This window comes from Aplidium turbinatum, chromosome 8, assembly GCF_918807975.1.
Source record: "Aplidium turbinatum chromosome 8, kaAplTurb1.1, whole genome shotgun sequence".
Lineage (NCBI taxonomy): Eukaryota > Metazoa > Chordata > Ascidiacea > Aplousobranchia > Polyclinidae > Aplidium > Aplidium turbinatum.
In genome coordinates this window covers 12,002,923-12,019,773 of record NC_137479.1, presented here as the reverse complement: position 1 = coordinate 12,019,773, position 16,851 = coordinate 12,002,923, and the positions used below count along the sequence as shown (strand labels likewise).

At 36.9% G+C, this 16,851-nt stretch overlaps 1 protein-coding gene across 1 annotated transcript; it reads right to left on the bottom strand.

The window, feature by feature from the left end:
- Nucleotides 1–268: 268 nt before the first annotated feature.
- Nucleotides 269–15,342, bottom strand: LOC145775295 (uncharacterized). Its single transcript, XM_082586559.1, has 13 exons — nucleotides 15,208–15,342; nucleotides 14,349–14,458; nucleotides 14,027–14,156; nucleotides 10,081–10,209; nucleotides 9,475–9,679; nucleotides 8,038–9,090; nucleotides 7,437–7,600; nucleotides 4,588–4,757; nucleotides 4,071–4,249; nucleotides 1,683–2,429; nucleotides 1,388–1,464; nucleotides 1,143–1,280; nucleotides 269–625 (listed from the first exon to the last, which is right to left on the bottom strand). The coding sequence occupies exons 1-13, from the start codon at nucleotides 15,211–15,213 to the stop codon at nucleotides 332–334; spliced, it is 3,402 nt and encodes a 1,133-aa protein (XP_082442685.1). The 5' UTR covers nucleotides 15,214–15,342; the 3' UTR covers nucleotides 269–331.
- Nucleotides 15,343–16,851: the final 1,509 nt, after the last annotated feature.

The following is a 16,851-nucleotide window of genomic DNA, read 5'->3' as shown; positions in this document are numbered from 1 at the left end:
CTACAAATGAATGTGTGGCAACATCACGCAACGGTGGTTTAAACGAAAATTTGAATTGAGCAGCGCAATTTCGAAGGCAGCTCACAATTCAGCGGGACCGGATAAATGGAAACATTTACAGCTGACATTTGAACTCATGAAACTTCACAGTATCAACCCTGGTGACCGGCCTACGTTCGTTGTTCAATTTTTTTACGTACATGCAAAATTGCAAGATTCAACTTAAGCGACTGTTTCTGTCGTACAAAGAAAATATTCAGGCAAAAGATAGATTAAAACTTCATGTTTAATCCAGCAAATAGATGCTATGCTGATGCGTTTAATAAATTAATCAATTCGCTTTCACCAGTTCAATGGGAGCACTATCGATCGTTTTGTGTAAAACGGGCATATGAATTCTTCCTGCCGCAATTTTCTTATTGTAATCTTTGACATACTTCGGCACTTCGAAGTAGGAAAAGCTGTAGCTCTTGGTGAAGTTTAAGTTGGACAACATACCGAAAGAGGTAGGGACGATGTTACTTTGCACTGACTTACGCTTATTTTGAATCTGGTCTTGCAAAGGCAAACTTTGTGCACCATCTCTGCGGTCGATTTTAGCAGACGGAGCATCACTGCCTCGTTTCTGGAAGGTAATAACTTACTTGATTGGGTTGAACAGGAATGTGCAGCTTATATTCCAACACACAGTTTGTGATAAGCTCTACACTGTGTTAGACATTTGCTCCGCAAAAAGAAAATTTCACACCAAATTAGGTCTCATTAAGCGTCACATATCATAACGATGCCCTGAAAGCTACAAAGAACTACAAGCAGGCACTATCATTCCCGTTAACAAAACGAATGGTTCAAACATGTTCGATAAGGAGACTTGCTGGGTGATAAATTACATCCTAACAAGAGTGAAAAATTGAAATTATGTTGTAAATGTTTGACTGGCTGTTACCACTCACTCAAGCACATAACCACAACTGCTACATCGTTACATTTTCAAATTAGATTCTTGTGGCAACACATGTTTATCCTCTTTTGTTGGTTTACACAAACCAACGTATCAGTCCTTTTTTACATTGATTTTAATCTTGAATCGGTGTAAAAAGGAACTGATTTGAAGGCTGGGATTAAACTTTCCACAGACAAACCTTGCTTTTACTCCGTTTCTTTGTATCCTTCACCGCAAACTCTTCTGTCGAGTTATCTTTGAATTGGGCTTGCGATAAGGAATGCGGTGACATTGGTTTTTCCTCACTCTTGCCTTCGGCTGTGCGCTTGCGCATAAACTGCAAATATATCTCATCTCTTGAATGAAACTGAGCTTGTTTTTTGGCTTGATATAAAAAGATAACGCGGATAATGATCTAAAAAAGCAAGCATTTAGTGAACTCACCCAAACGTTTTTATCTTTTTCTAATTTATCCTTTTCAGTACTTTTTCTGCCATCAGTGCTTGAGGGAGATGGATCATCTAGAATGATATGACACTAGCTACATTATCCAATACAAGCAAACTGTTACTAAACAGTTTCATAGCAGGAAGAATATTTGACTCCATATTACTTTTAGTGAAAGCTGTTTGCACAACCTACTGATGCAATTAAACAATCTCTATAGTGCCAAAACTTTTGCAAAACCATTCAGAATGAAAGTGTACTCAACCCTCTACCTTAACACAGGAACACTTACTCTTTGGTTTTGAAGACTTCTTGCGACTTGCAACATTTTCTGCTACCTCACCGATGATAATCCCTCGTCTGACAATGTCAGTGTACCTGGTCGACTGTAGATTGCGGTTAGTGTATGCGTCATAATTACTTTCTAAAGCAGTTCTGTTGCCATCCATGTATTCCCTCGACATAAGGAAATTACTACCAGATCCATTTTTTGCATACCACCTTTCTGCATCAATTTTCTTTCCCTCCATGTATTCTTTTGGAAAAACATAGTTACTCCCGGGAACACTTTTAGCATATCTTTCCGCGGCAGAAATGTTGCTTTCCATCTGTTCTTTTGAAAGATGACAGATATTCCCCAATGCACTCTTGGCATGAGATCTTTCTGAAGCAATTTCCTTGCCCTTCATGTATTCTTTTGGAAGAACATCGTTACTACCGGGCGCATTTGTCCCATTCAACCTTTCCGTAGCAATTCTCTTGCCTTCCATGTATTTGTTTGGAAGAACATCGTTAACCCCGGGCGCATTTTTCCCATATAACCTTTCCAAAGCAATTCTCTTGCCTTCCATGTAATCTTTTGAAAGGGCGTAGCTACTCCCTGCGCCATGTTTTGCATGCAATCTTTCCGCAGCACTTCTCTTGCCTTCTATGTAATCCTTTGGAAGAGCGTAGCTACTCCCTGCGCCACGTTTTGCATGCAATCTTTCCGCAGCTTCGTATTCAAGTTTAGCCACCGACGATTCACCGTATGGAGTACCTAGACAAAAACAAAGCAATAGTGTAAGCAAGCAACGTTGCTTGTTCAAAGTCCATATCATACAATAAATTGAGTTTCGCTTTTAGAAGCATTATCGTGGCTTACTTTATGATCGTTGCCCGCATAAAACAACGACACACTGACTCCAACACCATTCGTCATAGTACATGACTAGAGAACTGTATTCTGAAAGCTAGTGCAAACCGCTACTACCATAGCGAACTCGCAGCATCAGGCTACTACAGATCGTTAGTATCTACTGTACATTGTGAAGTCCATATTATAACCGAAGGTGAGAGTATACCACTGCCCACGTTTGTCATTACACTAAACAACCATGTGCACACTGCACAATGATTACACGACATGTCACTAGCTTAGGCTACAATGGTGTTCCAAACAATAAACGCTTCGACAGCGCTGTCAAACTATTATGGTAAAAAACTTGAAAAGTCAGCATTTCAAAACTCTCACTAGTATTCCAAGCCGCCACAGTAAGCTTCGGTTGCATGATAATTAAGTCCATATCAACATTTCTACAAAGACATGGTCACAACAACCGAAATTCACATTTGCAACAGTGTTGATCCACAGTGTAAAAATATTATCCCAGCTAGCCAAATCCTTCGTTTTGACATTAACTCAAAGTTGAATCATTGCAAAAAGAAAGAGTTTTGACTGTAATGATTGTTTAAATATTATGATAAATAAGGTTCCCACGAATACGTCATAGTTACTTCACTATACTTTTAGATTGTGTCTCCTTATTGTCAATTTAGCATATGACTTAACCCTATCTTAATACGACACGGGGTTTTTTGAGTACGCCCCACTCTATTAGTGAAATATTTCACAGAAGGAAATATGCTAGAAATGTGAAATTTCTTGACTTTTAATTTTTATTCTTTGCGAATTTTCTAAACCAAAACTAGTCATTTTTCTACCTTCCTTCCCTTCACAATAAGCATTTCGTCTCAGGTGACTAGACATTTTCGTGCAATGGTAGTTATATATATGTTAATGTAAGTGCAATATAAATGCTAGTGCAATTACTTTGAAGTGTAGAAACGTTCAAAAATGCCTTATATTAATGAGCAAAAATAATTTTTTGTTTAATTTAGTTATAATTCAAAAATTTCAATTTTGAAGCTATTTTTGGGAAATTAGAATAAAAACCGACTTTCTGAGGTTCTTTCATCTTAAACACTTTATTTCAATAAATTTGTTGAGTAAAAATTCAATTTCTATACGCACAATACACACGGCTATTATCTTGTAAAATATTTTGGTTCTGTGATTTTTATAGCTCCCGTTATTAGGGACTAATTAGCACGGGGCTTAGATAGCCCGTGACGTGCTTTCCGCGTACGAAAACAGCTCGTATCAAGATAGGGTTAAACTTCGTGTCAATCGCTAACATTGAAAGTCATAAAACTAAAATTGAATGAAACATATTACTTTTAGATATGAAAATAGTACACATTGAGTGTTTGTATCAGAGACATTACAAAAGATACGCGATTAATTTCCACTCGCTTCAAAACGTAAATATTCGACATTGAACTGAACTAAACACTTACTGTACAAATGCAAGGAGATAAAAAAAATTAAAGTCTAATGGCCGATCGTCACTAAACTTACTAAAATAGGCCTGAATAAGTATTCCCGGCTTAGCATTGTGTTTTCCTTCTATGTTTTTCACCGATGAATTGTTTGCAGATTTGGGCGGCGCAAGAGCGCCACAAGGACTAAACACGGCTTGCTGCTCTTCTATAGGCTTATCTTCCAATTCATTGGTCGGTTCCATACCAGGAAGTTTTCTAACCACATTATCAAATTGGTTAAAAAAGTTTAATGTGACTTCAAAGCGTATCAATATATTGTACAGTAGTAAAAACAATAAAGTAATAAGTGAAAACTGTTTAAAGAGAAATCTTTATTTTTATTGCAAGGAGGGAAAATTAAGGTAGCCAGCAAGGCTACTTGAACTGAAACACGAACTGTGTTTTTAATGTTCTACTGCTAAAGCTATTTTCTTCAGGTTGGATGTTTCACGTGGATATTATGAAGTGAGTGCAACTTGTTTAATAGCATTCCATCTTTATTATATTTTACATTTGATATGCTAACAAAACCAACAACTGAAGTAAAAACCTACACGGCAAACGAAAAACCGCTTCTTCGCACAGAATCGTGTATGTCTTTGAGTTTTTTTGTTTTCAGCAATTGCAATTTAATAGGCTGGCTATGGTCATCAGCGATTGCTTGTCTTCTATCACTGTCCTGTTTGACTCTACCACGTGACTGACCTTCGTTCTGACTGACAAGCTAAAGCAGCAAAGAGTACAATTAGTGAGATTTAGAAATTTGGTGACGATTTGCGAAACCCAGTTCTACAATCAAGGATTTGTAAAAACAAGGGGTGAGAGTACTGCGGCTGAGTGTTAGGCGCATTACATAAAAAAGTGTTGCCAGATGTGTTTAAGTTTACAAAAGCTACAGGATTTTAACTAGATTCAAAATAAGACCAGGACTAACTTGGTAAAACTATATGAGGAATAATTGAAAACTTTACAAAATTAATCCACAATCAATTGAACCAAACCTAACTTACCTAATTCAATTAAACCAAAGAAGCATAAATATTAACAAGTTTACAGCAATTTGTAAACAGGAGATATGAAGCCAGTTGTTAACATAAAAGTTTCGAAAGAGAATTCTTAAGCGTTGAATACCTTGTGCACTCAGAAATCAAGCTTAGCGAAAACGACTTTTTAATAGAATTGTAATCGTTGAGTGAAAAAACGATCATGTTATGAACGATGCAACGCATTAGGCTACAAGAAACAGCATAAAGTAGGCTATTTAAAAGTAGCATAGACACTTTGCATCTATTACTATTACAAACGCATTGTAGTCTGTGTGGCTGACTACTTTAAGCAACGATCACTACACAAATATAACTTAATTTGAAACTAAATTTGTGACTGCAAAATAGTGATTTATTAACCATAGACAAAGTCTATTCTTTCTACCGCCTTGATTTTATCTGTGAAATACATCCAGCCTATTTTAGGATATTATAGGTATTTCTGCCAAATTTTTTATTAGTTAATCAATGAACGCAACTTACTATCTTAAAATATGTTATATACATGGGCTCCGTTAGAGGGGGGGCCGCGGGGGTGATTACCCCCCCACCAATTGGAGTGGGGGGGTAACTAATGCAAAATTACCCCCCACTAATGTAGAGATAAAAATTTAATTTTTATATTTCTTCTACTTTTGTGTTTTATTTTCATTTTTTTTATTTTGTTGCAAAACTTTTTAGTTGTTTGCTTGGAAACTCTGACTCGCAAGACAACGCAAATATGCAATAGAGACCTGCATAATGCTATGGGAATTGTTCAGGAGCTAAGTAGTTTGCAAAATCAGTCAGGCAAGTTCAAAATCGCCCTGCAGGAAGAATCCCACCATGGCTTGCACACTTTGTGCCAAACAAGATGGCGACATTTCTTCAGTCTTGTCAAACAACGAAGCTTTGCTAAACACACTTTAAAATTTCAACAATGCGAAATGATTAGGCCTTTATTTCCAATTATTGCAAGGCAACACATACTTTGCGTTGCAGTTTTGCCAAGTTTTAATCAAACCACTTGAAAAGATAACTGGCCTGTTGCAGACCAAGTCTTATAGCCTACCATCAGCGACATGATGGAGCTGGTTAAAAACTCAAAAGTTAATTACCAGAGTCATAGAAATGAAGAACAATTTATGCAGTTATACAAGGAATTTCAGCAGCAAGTATATAGTTTAGGCTTAGCTAAAGTCCAAATTTCAAGAAAGCGCTGTGAGCAAAGTGCTTCCCATGACCTGGCTTCTCATTACAGAAGGCAGTTCTATGCATCTATTGACAGCATAGTGCAAGGCCTCACCCACCGCTTCAATGGCGAAGAAATTAAAACTCACCAAATGCTTGAAGTTTTAGTATCTGGCACAGTCAACGACAGTGCTGTTACAGCGTTGGAACGATAATGGCTTCGACGTGAAAATTTTGGGCCAAGATGTAAGCCACTTCCATCAGAAATTTGGGCCGATCAAGTATGTGTGCGATGTTCGAAACAAGTTAATTGGATTTAAGCCTATTAATTCTTGTCAAAGAGTTTTATGCCAGTGTGGAAAAAATTGCTATTGGTCAATGGCCCTTCTTCTGCAGAAGCTAGATGCTGAAACGCTTCATTTCACTGTGGGTGTTATGGCACAGGTTGTCGTGCTGTATTCATGTAATTGTAAATTAAGTTTTATAGAATATAGCTTTGACCTTAATGCTTTTGGCCTTTTAAATCTAACCTTTTAGCGTCTGAAGTGCAAAATTTGGAGGACTTGAGCCAAGGAAGAATACAAAGAGGGATTTTGCTTACGTCCCCTCTTCCAGTCAAAATTGTCTCAAAACCTCAAAAAATGTGGCAAATGTTAAAAAGCTTTTGCTCGTGATTTCAGATTCGTTGAAAGAATTTTTCGATTTTAAATCGTGCTGAAAGGCAAAAATTTTGCGCCTTCGGCGCGAAACATGCAGCCTAAACGCGCTGTATAAGAAACTGAAACTTTCAGTAATGCGAACGGGGTCTGAAGAGCGACCTTACGGAAGTAGGCTATATGTGATAATCCAATAAGCCCTCGTCGATGTCAAAAGATCGTTCCCGCCCCTGCTTAAATTACCCCCCCACTCTCAGGAAGTGTTCGGAGCCCCTGATTATATATGTATATTTTTTGTATCTTGACAAGGCAAAGAATAACGAACAAACTGGCAAAAATTATAGTTTGCACCAGCCCAGTGAGGTCAGTAAGTTATGACAACTAAGTAGGCTACAATAATAATGATAATCATCACAACGTAAGTCGATTGGTTAAATATAGAAATATCGATTAAATATCGAAAGCTTTCATCCACCAAAAACACAATTAAACAGAATACATTAACGCGATGAAAAGCAGTGTTATTAATACCTTGTAATCCGATAAGAACATTGTCTTGGTTGATTGCATGAGAGATGGAGCTTCGTTGAGTCGCACACCAAACCTTCTAGAAAATTCTTCGACAACGGAACCCGTCGGAGTCATGTCATTGGTTAGTTCTTGAATCTTGATATCAGTCAAAACGGGAGGAGACCCTTAAAAACATCAAAACTATCTTTTTTACAATCAGAAAGCTTCTTATTTTACAAGGTAGCTAGCACGGTAGTTCAGGCTGCCAATCAAGGCCAACTATGGCAACTAAAAAGTTCAGAACGCCGTCGTTAGTCAAATGCTCAAAACAAAAAGGCCACGTTTACTGCTTTCTAAAGTTTCCTGTAAATTCCTACCGAAAATTTTAATTAATGTCTTACTAGTCAACACGATGAGAGCAGTTTTTTTTATGTGAATCGTTAATGGTCGAAGATATTAAACATAAAGTTTAAGGATTTCTGCTTTGATTCATTTTGAGACGTCAACAAGTTAATTGAAAAATACTTCACCTTGAATTTTTTAAAAAGTGAATCGAATGTTTATCCTGTTGTGTAGTAACTGACAACACGGGTAACATACTCTAATACAGGCTATAGCCTACCTGGTAAAAATTTTCCCTTATCAACATACTTTCCAAACAAGTGCAATTGCCCTTGCGAGCTTATTTCTCCGCCAACATAAATGTTAAGACTCTCACTGTCAGCAAAAAGTCCGTCTGACCGTACAGTGATACAAGTAGGATCGTCTGTGATTGTTCCGTTTCTTACACATTTCCACAAGTTGTCTTTACGGCGGAATTCAGAAGCATGTGGAAAGCGTAAGGTAGTCAAGAGTTCTCCAAAAACATCGTGCAAGTTGTCGGTCAGGTCGGGAGATGAAAAAGAAGCTGACACATTTCCATTATCAGCATATTTACACATAGGATAAAATTTCCTACGGTCATTTGTTGTTCCTGGCATCAAAAACCCATGCTCGGTGATGCAATACGCAGCTTTGAAATGTCCTTGTCCATCAAACACTCCACCAACGAAGTACTCGTTGTCACCCTCAATTTGCCAAATGCCGCTCGCAAAAACCTCGCTAAGTTTTAACTCTGACCCACCCTGAAAGCAAAAGACAGCATCTGTTTGGTTAGCTTCAGATTCTAGCAATTGTTTTTCAAGGGAACTACTGGGCGTAGACAGTTCGTATGTTTGAGATGCCATCACTTCGTGTAAAGAAGGTAGCTGCTCAAGATCTGAAATCTTTGCTACATCTTGTTCATAAGAATGGTAGAAACCTTCGTTGTCAAAAATTCCCGTTGCAATAAAAGGAAGATTTGGCAACAATTCGCGTTTGACACCTAACTTGGGTTGTTTTTGACTGGCCTTTTTTTTCATCTTGTGGCGATTATTTGGGGAAAAGAATTGCCTAAAGGAAAAGAAACCGGGAAAAAAGCATCCATCGCTGCTTCGTATTCCAACTAAATTAATCCGGTCTGAAGATTCGTCACTTAAAGAAGTCGTAGGATGACTATTGTGAACTGATTTACTTGCAGCTGGTGGCGCTGCGGAGAATAAGTATCTTCTGAGGTAATAGGCCACCTTGGTGACCATCTCTCTGTTCCTTTTGCGCTTCAAAGCACTAATTTCAGGGCCAGAAAACTTATTTGATTCTGAAAAATAAATGTGACTAGAATGATGCAAAAAAGAGTATTTTTGATGTTTAGAAGGAACAATGAACATTGAATCAAGTGGAAAAAGGTTGGTGTAATTTATAACTTTGTGTAGGCCACCGTACTCGATCGATAACCATACAAAACCAATACTGAAAGTAGCTTTACTCGGTTTATGTTTCATATGATCATGAAGCATGTGAAAAACGATTCCATTGCAACATTACATTTAAGCCTAATCTAACCCATGGCTAACCTATGGCTAATACTAACCTTGCAACATGCCGGTAGCGTGTAGCCTAATCTAACCTATCACAATTGAATCACATTTCTTTCTCTGCAGAATGTGAAATCGAACAATAGTTTTCGAGCAGATTATTTCACCTTTGTTGTTGAATAACGATTTCATTTGATGCACTGAATTCAAAATGCTGGTTGTTTCTTCTTCACTAAAAACTTGTCTCAAAGAAGGGAAAGCTTGCAATAGACTGGTGGAAGCAAATTTCTTACTCCATTGCAAAAGTGACAACAACTTTGTAGCATCAGTCGCGGAAAGAGGAAGCTTCGGCCCTTGTATGAATCGCGCTCCCTAAATCAAACAATCCTTTAAAGAAAATTATGTGCAGGTTACAGTACTTTGAAAATTTATATTACGTTATCTCCGGGAACATAAGCAGACTGCTGATACGGAACAATTCAAATTGTCACAATTTCATCAATTTTGCGGGTTTTAAAATAAACTTGACTTTTTAAACTCAATTTAACGAGCTCGAAATGAGTGCCGAACTGACATTTGGCCATACAAGGTAGCTTATGGAACACATGTTCAATGTCACATTAGCGTTAATACTGCTCAAGAGGAAAGGCATCTAGTTAAAAATGGATCCTTTGATTTCATACTCCAATAGCCGTAGTTTTGATGCAAAATAGATTCAGGGGGGAAACCCATTCATTTAGGTTGCTAGCAACACGAAAATTAAAACAAGTTACCTCATGACACCGTGATCTCAATTGATTAGTTCTCTGCCACGAAGCCAAGCATCTCGGACAATGGAAGACACCAAACACTCCAGGTGTGTACCGCTTGTAGTAGCTCGTGTCCAGTGAATCAAACGAGATCTATTGATCAAAGAAATAATAATAAGCAGTAGTTTGGAGTTAATACTCTGCTATGACTGTCACAATCAATGGGTATGGCTCGCACAGTGGGCTACATTGTGTGTCTTGACCAGCGTACTGTTTTAATTGTATAATTCTTACGAAATGTTATTATTGGTTACTGTCCAATAGTGACCTTTGATTTGGAAATCCTTATTATGTAATGTACTTCTAGAAGATTCTGCATACCTGCAAGACTAGAAGGTTATCGGACCAGATCGAGCAATTTAAGCAGTAGGTTGTTATGACGCTACAAAGATGTTTACGCGTAGTAAAACTTGACCAGAACAATGAAATCTTATGACTTAACATTATCGATGGAAGTTACTGGTCAAAACGAACCAGCTATAAATACTGGCGTAATTTGCGTAAATATTATTGACATTGAGGGTTGAAATTATTGAATACAAGCAGGGTTGGTTGATTTAAATCAAATGATTTAAATCATTGATTTAAATCATGATTTAAATCAAACAATAAAAATCAAAAAAATCAATTAAAAAAATCAAATGATTTTTTATTTGCTAAAATAAAAATAAATACATCAACAAACGTTTCACTGCTTCTCTGTAATACAAAAGTTAGGCTATATTTAAATACTTTAGGCTATAGGCTATGCATGCTTTGAAAGGCAACTTAGTTTACTTGGCAGTTCACAAACGGTGTTGTTCACTAAACATAGTTTTTGAGCGAGTTTTTTCCACTTTTGGCCTGGTTCAATTAGAAGCTCGAAATCGATTGGGCACTGCAAAAGCTGGTGAGCTTGTATTTATGTACAAACTTCTCAATGCAAAATAAACTGCAATTTTGTGTCATCTGAACTTTTATTGTTTTGGTATGGAATGTCGGTAACATAATTATATTACACCGGTAAACATTCTTTGCAAAAGCCAAAAAGAGTGGTTGTAGGCTATGCATCAGTTGAGCAAAAAAGCAAAGTGATGTGTGCTCAAACCTAAGGAAAGATCTTAGTGTAGTGAGATGACAGTCTGAGACGTACCTCAATCTCGATATGCACATTATGATTTAGTATAAAGCAACATATCACACCTACTTAAAAATATGTGCAATAGACAGGCTAGCCTACAGTATGATAATAAAAATGATTAAACACTTGCAAACCAAAGCCTTTCAATCAATCAAGGGGTTAAAAATAATTCTGCTATCTTACTACAATGATCTCTTCCCCCCAAGTAGACTCGACGCTTTTTTATATAAAAAAAATCAAAAAAATCTGATTTAAATCAAAAAAATCCGATTTAAATCAAAAAAATCCGATTTTTTTGATTTTTTTAAAAAAAGCATGATTTTTTCCAACCCTGAATACAAGTAGATGAGAGTTTGTGCTTTTAAAAGTTGTGATCGAGAATAGAGTTGTAAGAGAAGCTGTGAGTGAAGTACGTTGAAGTCGATTATAAGAGTTACAGGTGTTGGAATCTATTGCTATTCACAGTTATTTTGATTATTTGTTGAAAGTACAGAACCATTCGTTAAAGTTCTTCAAAAATTTTCATTTATCATCTCACAAGTAAAACTCTTCGACCATTTATTTGACGGTTTTACGTTGATATCCGAATAAACTACGTCATTAATCTTTCCCATGTCTCTTTCCTGGTAAGATATAGAAATTGTGACAATAAATTTAACCTACAAATGGAAAAATGTCACACGGAGGTATATATCTCCGTGGCGGTACCCAGTCTACCTACTGCACTGAGGAGGTTGGAAGGCTGAAACGGTGTGCACTGTCAGCAGTAATGGACGCTCTTGGCTTATGCCGATTGAGCACTTTACTGGAGGCACCTTGCTGTGCAATGTGCATTGCGCAAAGCTCACTGCTTGTAGTTTGAGCCCTTTGGCAAGGTTGGCGCCTGGCGGTAGTACCATTTCTTGGTGCTTGGGTTTCACAAATAGGAAAACGTAACACGGAGGTATATATATCTGTGGCCATGCTGCACTGAGGAGGCTGAAAGGCCGAAAACAATGTGCAAAAAAAGTGCACTGTCTTGCGCGAAAAAAAAGTGCATTGTCTGCAGTTACACTTATTTTATATATACATTATTCACGTTTCCGCCGATTGAGCACTTTACTGGGGGCACCTTGCTATGCATTGCGCAAAGCTCACTGCTTGCAGTTTGAGCACTTTGGCAAGGTTGGCAGTAGTACTATTTTTGGTGCTTACGTACCATAAATAGGAAAATATCACATGGAGGTATATACCTTCATGGCCATGCCAGTGTAAACACTGCACTGACGAGACCGGAAGGTCGACACGGTGTGCACTGTCTGCAGTAATACACGTTTATATATTTTACTTAAAAATACAAGTGAAAATTATGTTGAAATCTACGATGATCCAGGTACAGTACACGAGCACAGCAAAATACATACGGTAGCCTACACAAACCTGACAAGAATCAGCCTATTCTTCAATCTGCATATGGTCTTTGGACACTTAGACACATTATTACGCAAGGGGACTCAGCATCTTAAAAACGTTTTTGCATAATAATAGTAAAGCAATAGCTCCGCCCCGATAGGCGATAGCTGGTTAGTGCGCCACTTTGTGAATGCAGAAGCTTCAAGATCAAGTAGTGCTGGTTCGACTTTCGGGGTGTGCGCTAGACCAGAGCAACGCTTTCTAAGGAATAACCTATCACGGCTTCGTCAATCCGAGGATAAAGATTCAAAAACCATATTAACCAACCAAGATAAAACAAAGAAGTATTGATTTCAAGCTGAAATCTAAGTACAACTCGAAGCCAAAGCCAAAAAATAGTACTATGAAAAAGAGACCCATATATGAAGAGCTTGTTTCCAAAACCGCTTACATCCACTTTCGGTGATTTCAAGAAAACCACGAAAAACGTTTATGACAGTTTCACTTGGTAAATGTAATGCGTTTTTGATTTCTAACGATGTATAACTACCTACTGAATTGAGCCATGACGTTTGTCCAGATCTAAGGAATATTAGAGGGCTTAAAATCGCCTTTTTATAAAATTAAAAATGTGGATATAAGCGGTTTTGGAAATAAACTGGAGAATAAAAACTGCCAGAATGAAAGAAACCAATTTTTGAAACCATTTTTCCAAGCTGACCACCACTAATTCATCACCACAATCCAAATCCACTTTAAACAAAGCAAAAAAACACAGTTATAAAGCTCAAGCAGGCTACTAAGCACCGTTGGTAACTGCAACAATAGGCTACAAGCCTACAACAGTGCTTATCAGTGTTGCCAGATAGTAGGTGCTTCAAACTACCAAACACATTTCAAATTTTGCCAAACTGACCAGAGACTGACTGTCAACTCACCAAAAATGTTTGTTAAAATTCTGCCAACTCAAAATTTTACTGCCAACAACGTAAAATTCTGCCAAATCTCGAATTTGGTAGTGAAATTTGCCAAATGGTAACACTGCTGCTTATCACGAAACGATGACGAAAACAGTTTAACAATCAGCGATATGTCACGTGATACAATGGCTTCATATGATTGGTTAATTGTGGATACAAGTGGTTTTGGAAACAAAGTGTGATGGCGCGTAAGCGGTTTTGGAAGAAAACGCAATTTTTAGTGTCGAATTTGAAGCAGAAAGAGAAGGTTTTGGAAAAAAAGGAATGGATAGTAGGTACCTATGGTAATACTCTACCTAATGACACTCTAAACTCAATTTTGGTAAAAGTGGCGCCTAAGCGGTTTTGGAACTGGGCTCTTCATATGTATCATTGAATATATAGCCTATACATAGGCCACTGTAAGCTAGTCCGTTACCAATAAAGGTAGTCCAATGGCATGAAGATGAAGCAGCGCGGCTAATTCCTTGTCAAGATTTTCATTATCAGTGTCAATAGTGACCTGAAACCGGCGTGATTGTGGATGGAGTGTATAGCACTTTGTATCTCTGAAATTTTGATTAGGATTGAACCAGCATTGAAGGATTATTTGGTAACTGGTTAAGTTGCTTTAAAATCACATTAATGTGACATGGAAAAATACAGTGTGGTAACCATCAAATGGTTTAAAACATCATCAGTAATAATGCACACAAATGTTTGCATAATGAATACTAGAGTTGTGTGACATTTTAACTTACACTGTAGGAGAAACAGGTTTTCCGGTAGGCAAGTCATTAGCAATAAGCTTTGCAGGAGTAAAATAACCATCAGTGATGGGTAACGCAGACTTAGTAGAGACATGTTTTGCCTGAAAAAAAGAAACATCACAGGTGAAAAGCATTTGAATGCATATATCCTGGTACAAACAATATCTATATCTGAGTAATATATGAATTTGAACCTGGCAGTTATTAAACAGACTAGGAAGCAAGGGAAGGGGTCACAATATCATCATATGTGGTACTACAGGTGAGCTGTGAAGAAATAAAAATTTCTTTAGATCTGGAAATTTAACTTTATTTCTGTCACTTTGTGAGCTGTAGCAACTTTGTGGGCTCCGAAAATGCTTCTTTTTGTGCACTATATTCAAGTATGATTAGCAGATCAATGAAAGCTTTCAAATAAATTGTTTGTGAAAGTTTTGGCTTAAAAGTAGCCTAAAACTAGTGTTAAAACTAGGGCTTGCACATGTTGCTGCTAGGTGTTGCATCAATGCCATGTTACGGTAAGTGATATCAAACACTTCAAAAAGGTATTCCTTGTGTCCATGTCAATGCTTCAGATAAATTAACTGTACAGTATTGCAATGAAGATGACTTTGTAACTATTGTATTGTACCATAGATCAAAGTATGTCTCCAGTTGTTAATCAAATAGGTAAGTTTCAAGAATTTCATTTTTTACCCCAGAGTGCAATATCTTTTTGTGAATACAATTTTTTTGAAAAACAAGGTAGTATATATAGCATTCACTAGAGTAGTAATATGCTTAAAATAAAAACTATTCATTTTAAATTGAAATGTACACAATAACTTAGTAAATACGTTAACCAACTTACATTCATTCTATATAACGCAGAAGACAGAGCTTTGGCTTACTTTCTGAAAGCAGTCTGACAATTGTATGGTAACTTATTTGCTTAAACTTAAAGTTACTACAATATAGTGCAGTACCAGTAACTATCCTATAAACCTTCTCAACACGTTAACTGACTACATTTATTGTATATTTGCTACCTTACCTATATTAAAGACTTTAAGGAATAACCATAGCAAAAATTTTAACGTAAAAAAACACCAACATGCTATGAAACTTGTTTTTTATAAATTTATAAAAATTGCAATCATGTGTGTAAAAAATATAACAAACAGTGATAAATATACTTTATATAACGAGAACGTTGATCATATAGACTTTTTAAGATTGTTAATCATTCTAACAATTAATTGGGAAATACCATCAATTAAGTCATTTAAGCAACTACTGCCACTTCTTTCAGTTTACAACTTTGGAACCAATTGCTGTGAGAAATATAAAGACGGGTTGATCTTCCTCAATTTAATTTTTATCTGAACTGTTTCTGTCATAAACTAAATGTATTTTTGGACTGCTTTCCATTTAGTGGCACCTAGTGGATGGAATAATTTCCCAGAAATAACATAGTAAACATTCAACAACATTCAACAATTGGAAAAACTTCATTCTGTCAATCTCGGTAGCCGGCCTTGCGTCAAAAACCTCAACAAGTAAGCAAAACCACTAGGAATAACTTATGGCTTTGTCAATCCAAGGACAAAGATTCAAAACCAACCAACCACGTCGGCCTACAGGTTGTCATGTTAGTTTCACAATGACTAGCCTAAATAGTTTCAATGTCAGTTGAAGGCAGTGATTCTAAATCTTTTTTGACTGAGCCGGAGTACCATTTGGGATATTCCACAAGGTTTTTAGTATCACTTCTCAAGACTGCCCCTTTCATCTAGATGCAGAAAAGTTGTTTTATGAGTGGCAAATAGTAGTCACAAGTCACAGATCAAAACACCGACAGTCATGACAACAAAAATACTGCAAAATACCTGATATTTTCTTAATTTTCAACCCCTCATAAAAGATTCTTTATAAGCACCCTTACAAATCCTTTAATTTTTGAACTTGCTTTTGTGTGGACTTTGAATTGCACCCTTCTTGTTACTGATTCTGATTTGTGCGTAGATGAACAGAAACATATTGACTTGTAAAACATATCACCATCAGCTTTTTCCATCCTTAGACTACTTTCATGACTGCACATCAAGGAATTAAACTGTAGATGGCCCTTTGTCAGATCATTTTGGAAATAACCAGAAACTTTATCTGGCAACTCTGATGCAGACAACCTTTCAGAGACAGGGTTGCCACATTGGTGATTTTATCGCCAAATTCTAGAAATCTGGAGATTTTTGAAGGCGTTTGGCTACATGTTTGTAGTTTGGTGATTTAGCTCTTCTTAAGAACCGATTCGGCTTAATTAATTGTGTTTGGCGATATCTCAACAAATTACTTACAGCGCAATAATTTTCAAAAAATTTTGTGTAGCCACATTAAGTTTAAATCGCCCTTGCAAGTGTTAATTGTAATTGTAAGACTATTATCACAAAAAAAACATTTTATTTTTTCTATCTCTCTTCTAGGTTTAGTGGCTGTACAATTTTAAGATAATGAT

Coding starts and splice junctions, on each gene's coding strand:
- LOC145775295 (XM_082586559.1), bottom strand. Junction 9,680..10,080: donor TGAGATCACGGTGTCATGAG/GTAACTTGTTTT, acceptor TGTTTGATTTAG/GGAGCGCGATTCATACAAGG. Junction 4,250..4,587: donor AGCGGTTTTTCGTTTGCCGT/GTAGGTTTTTAC, acceptor TAATGTGGTTAG/AAAACTTCCTGGTATGGAAC.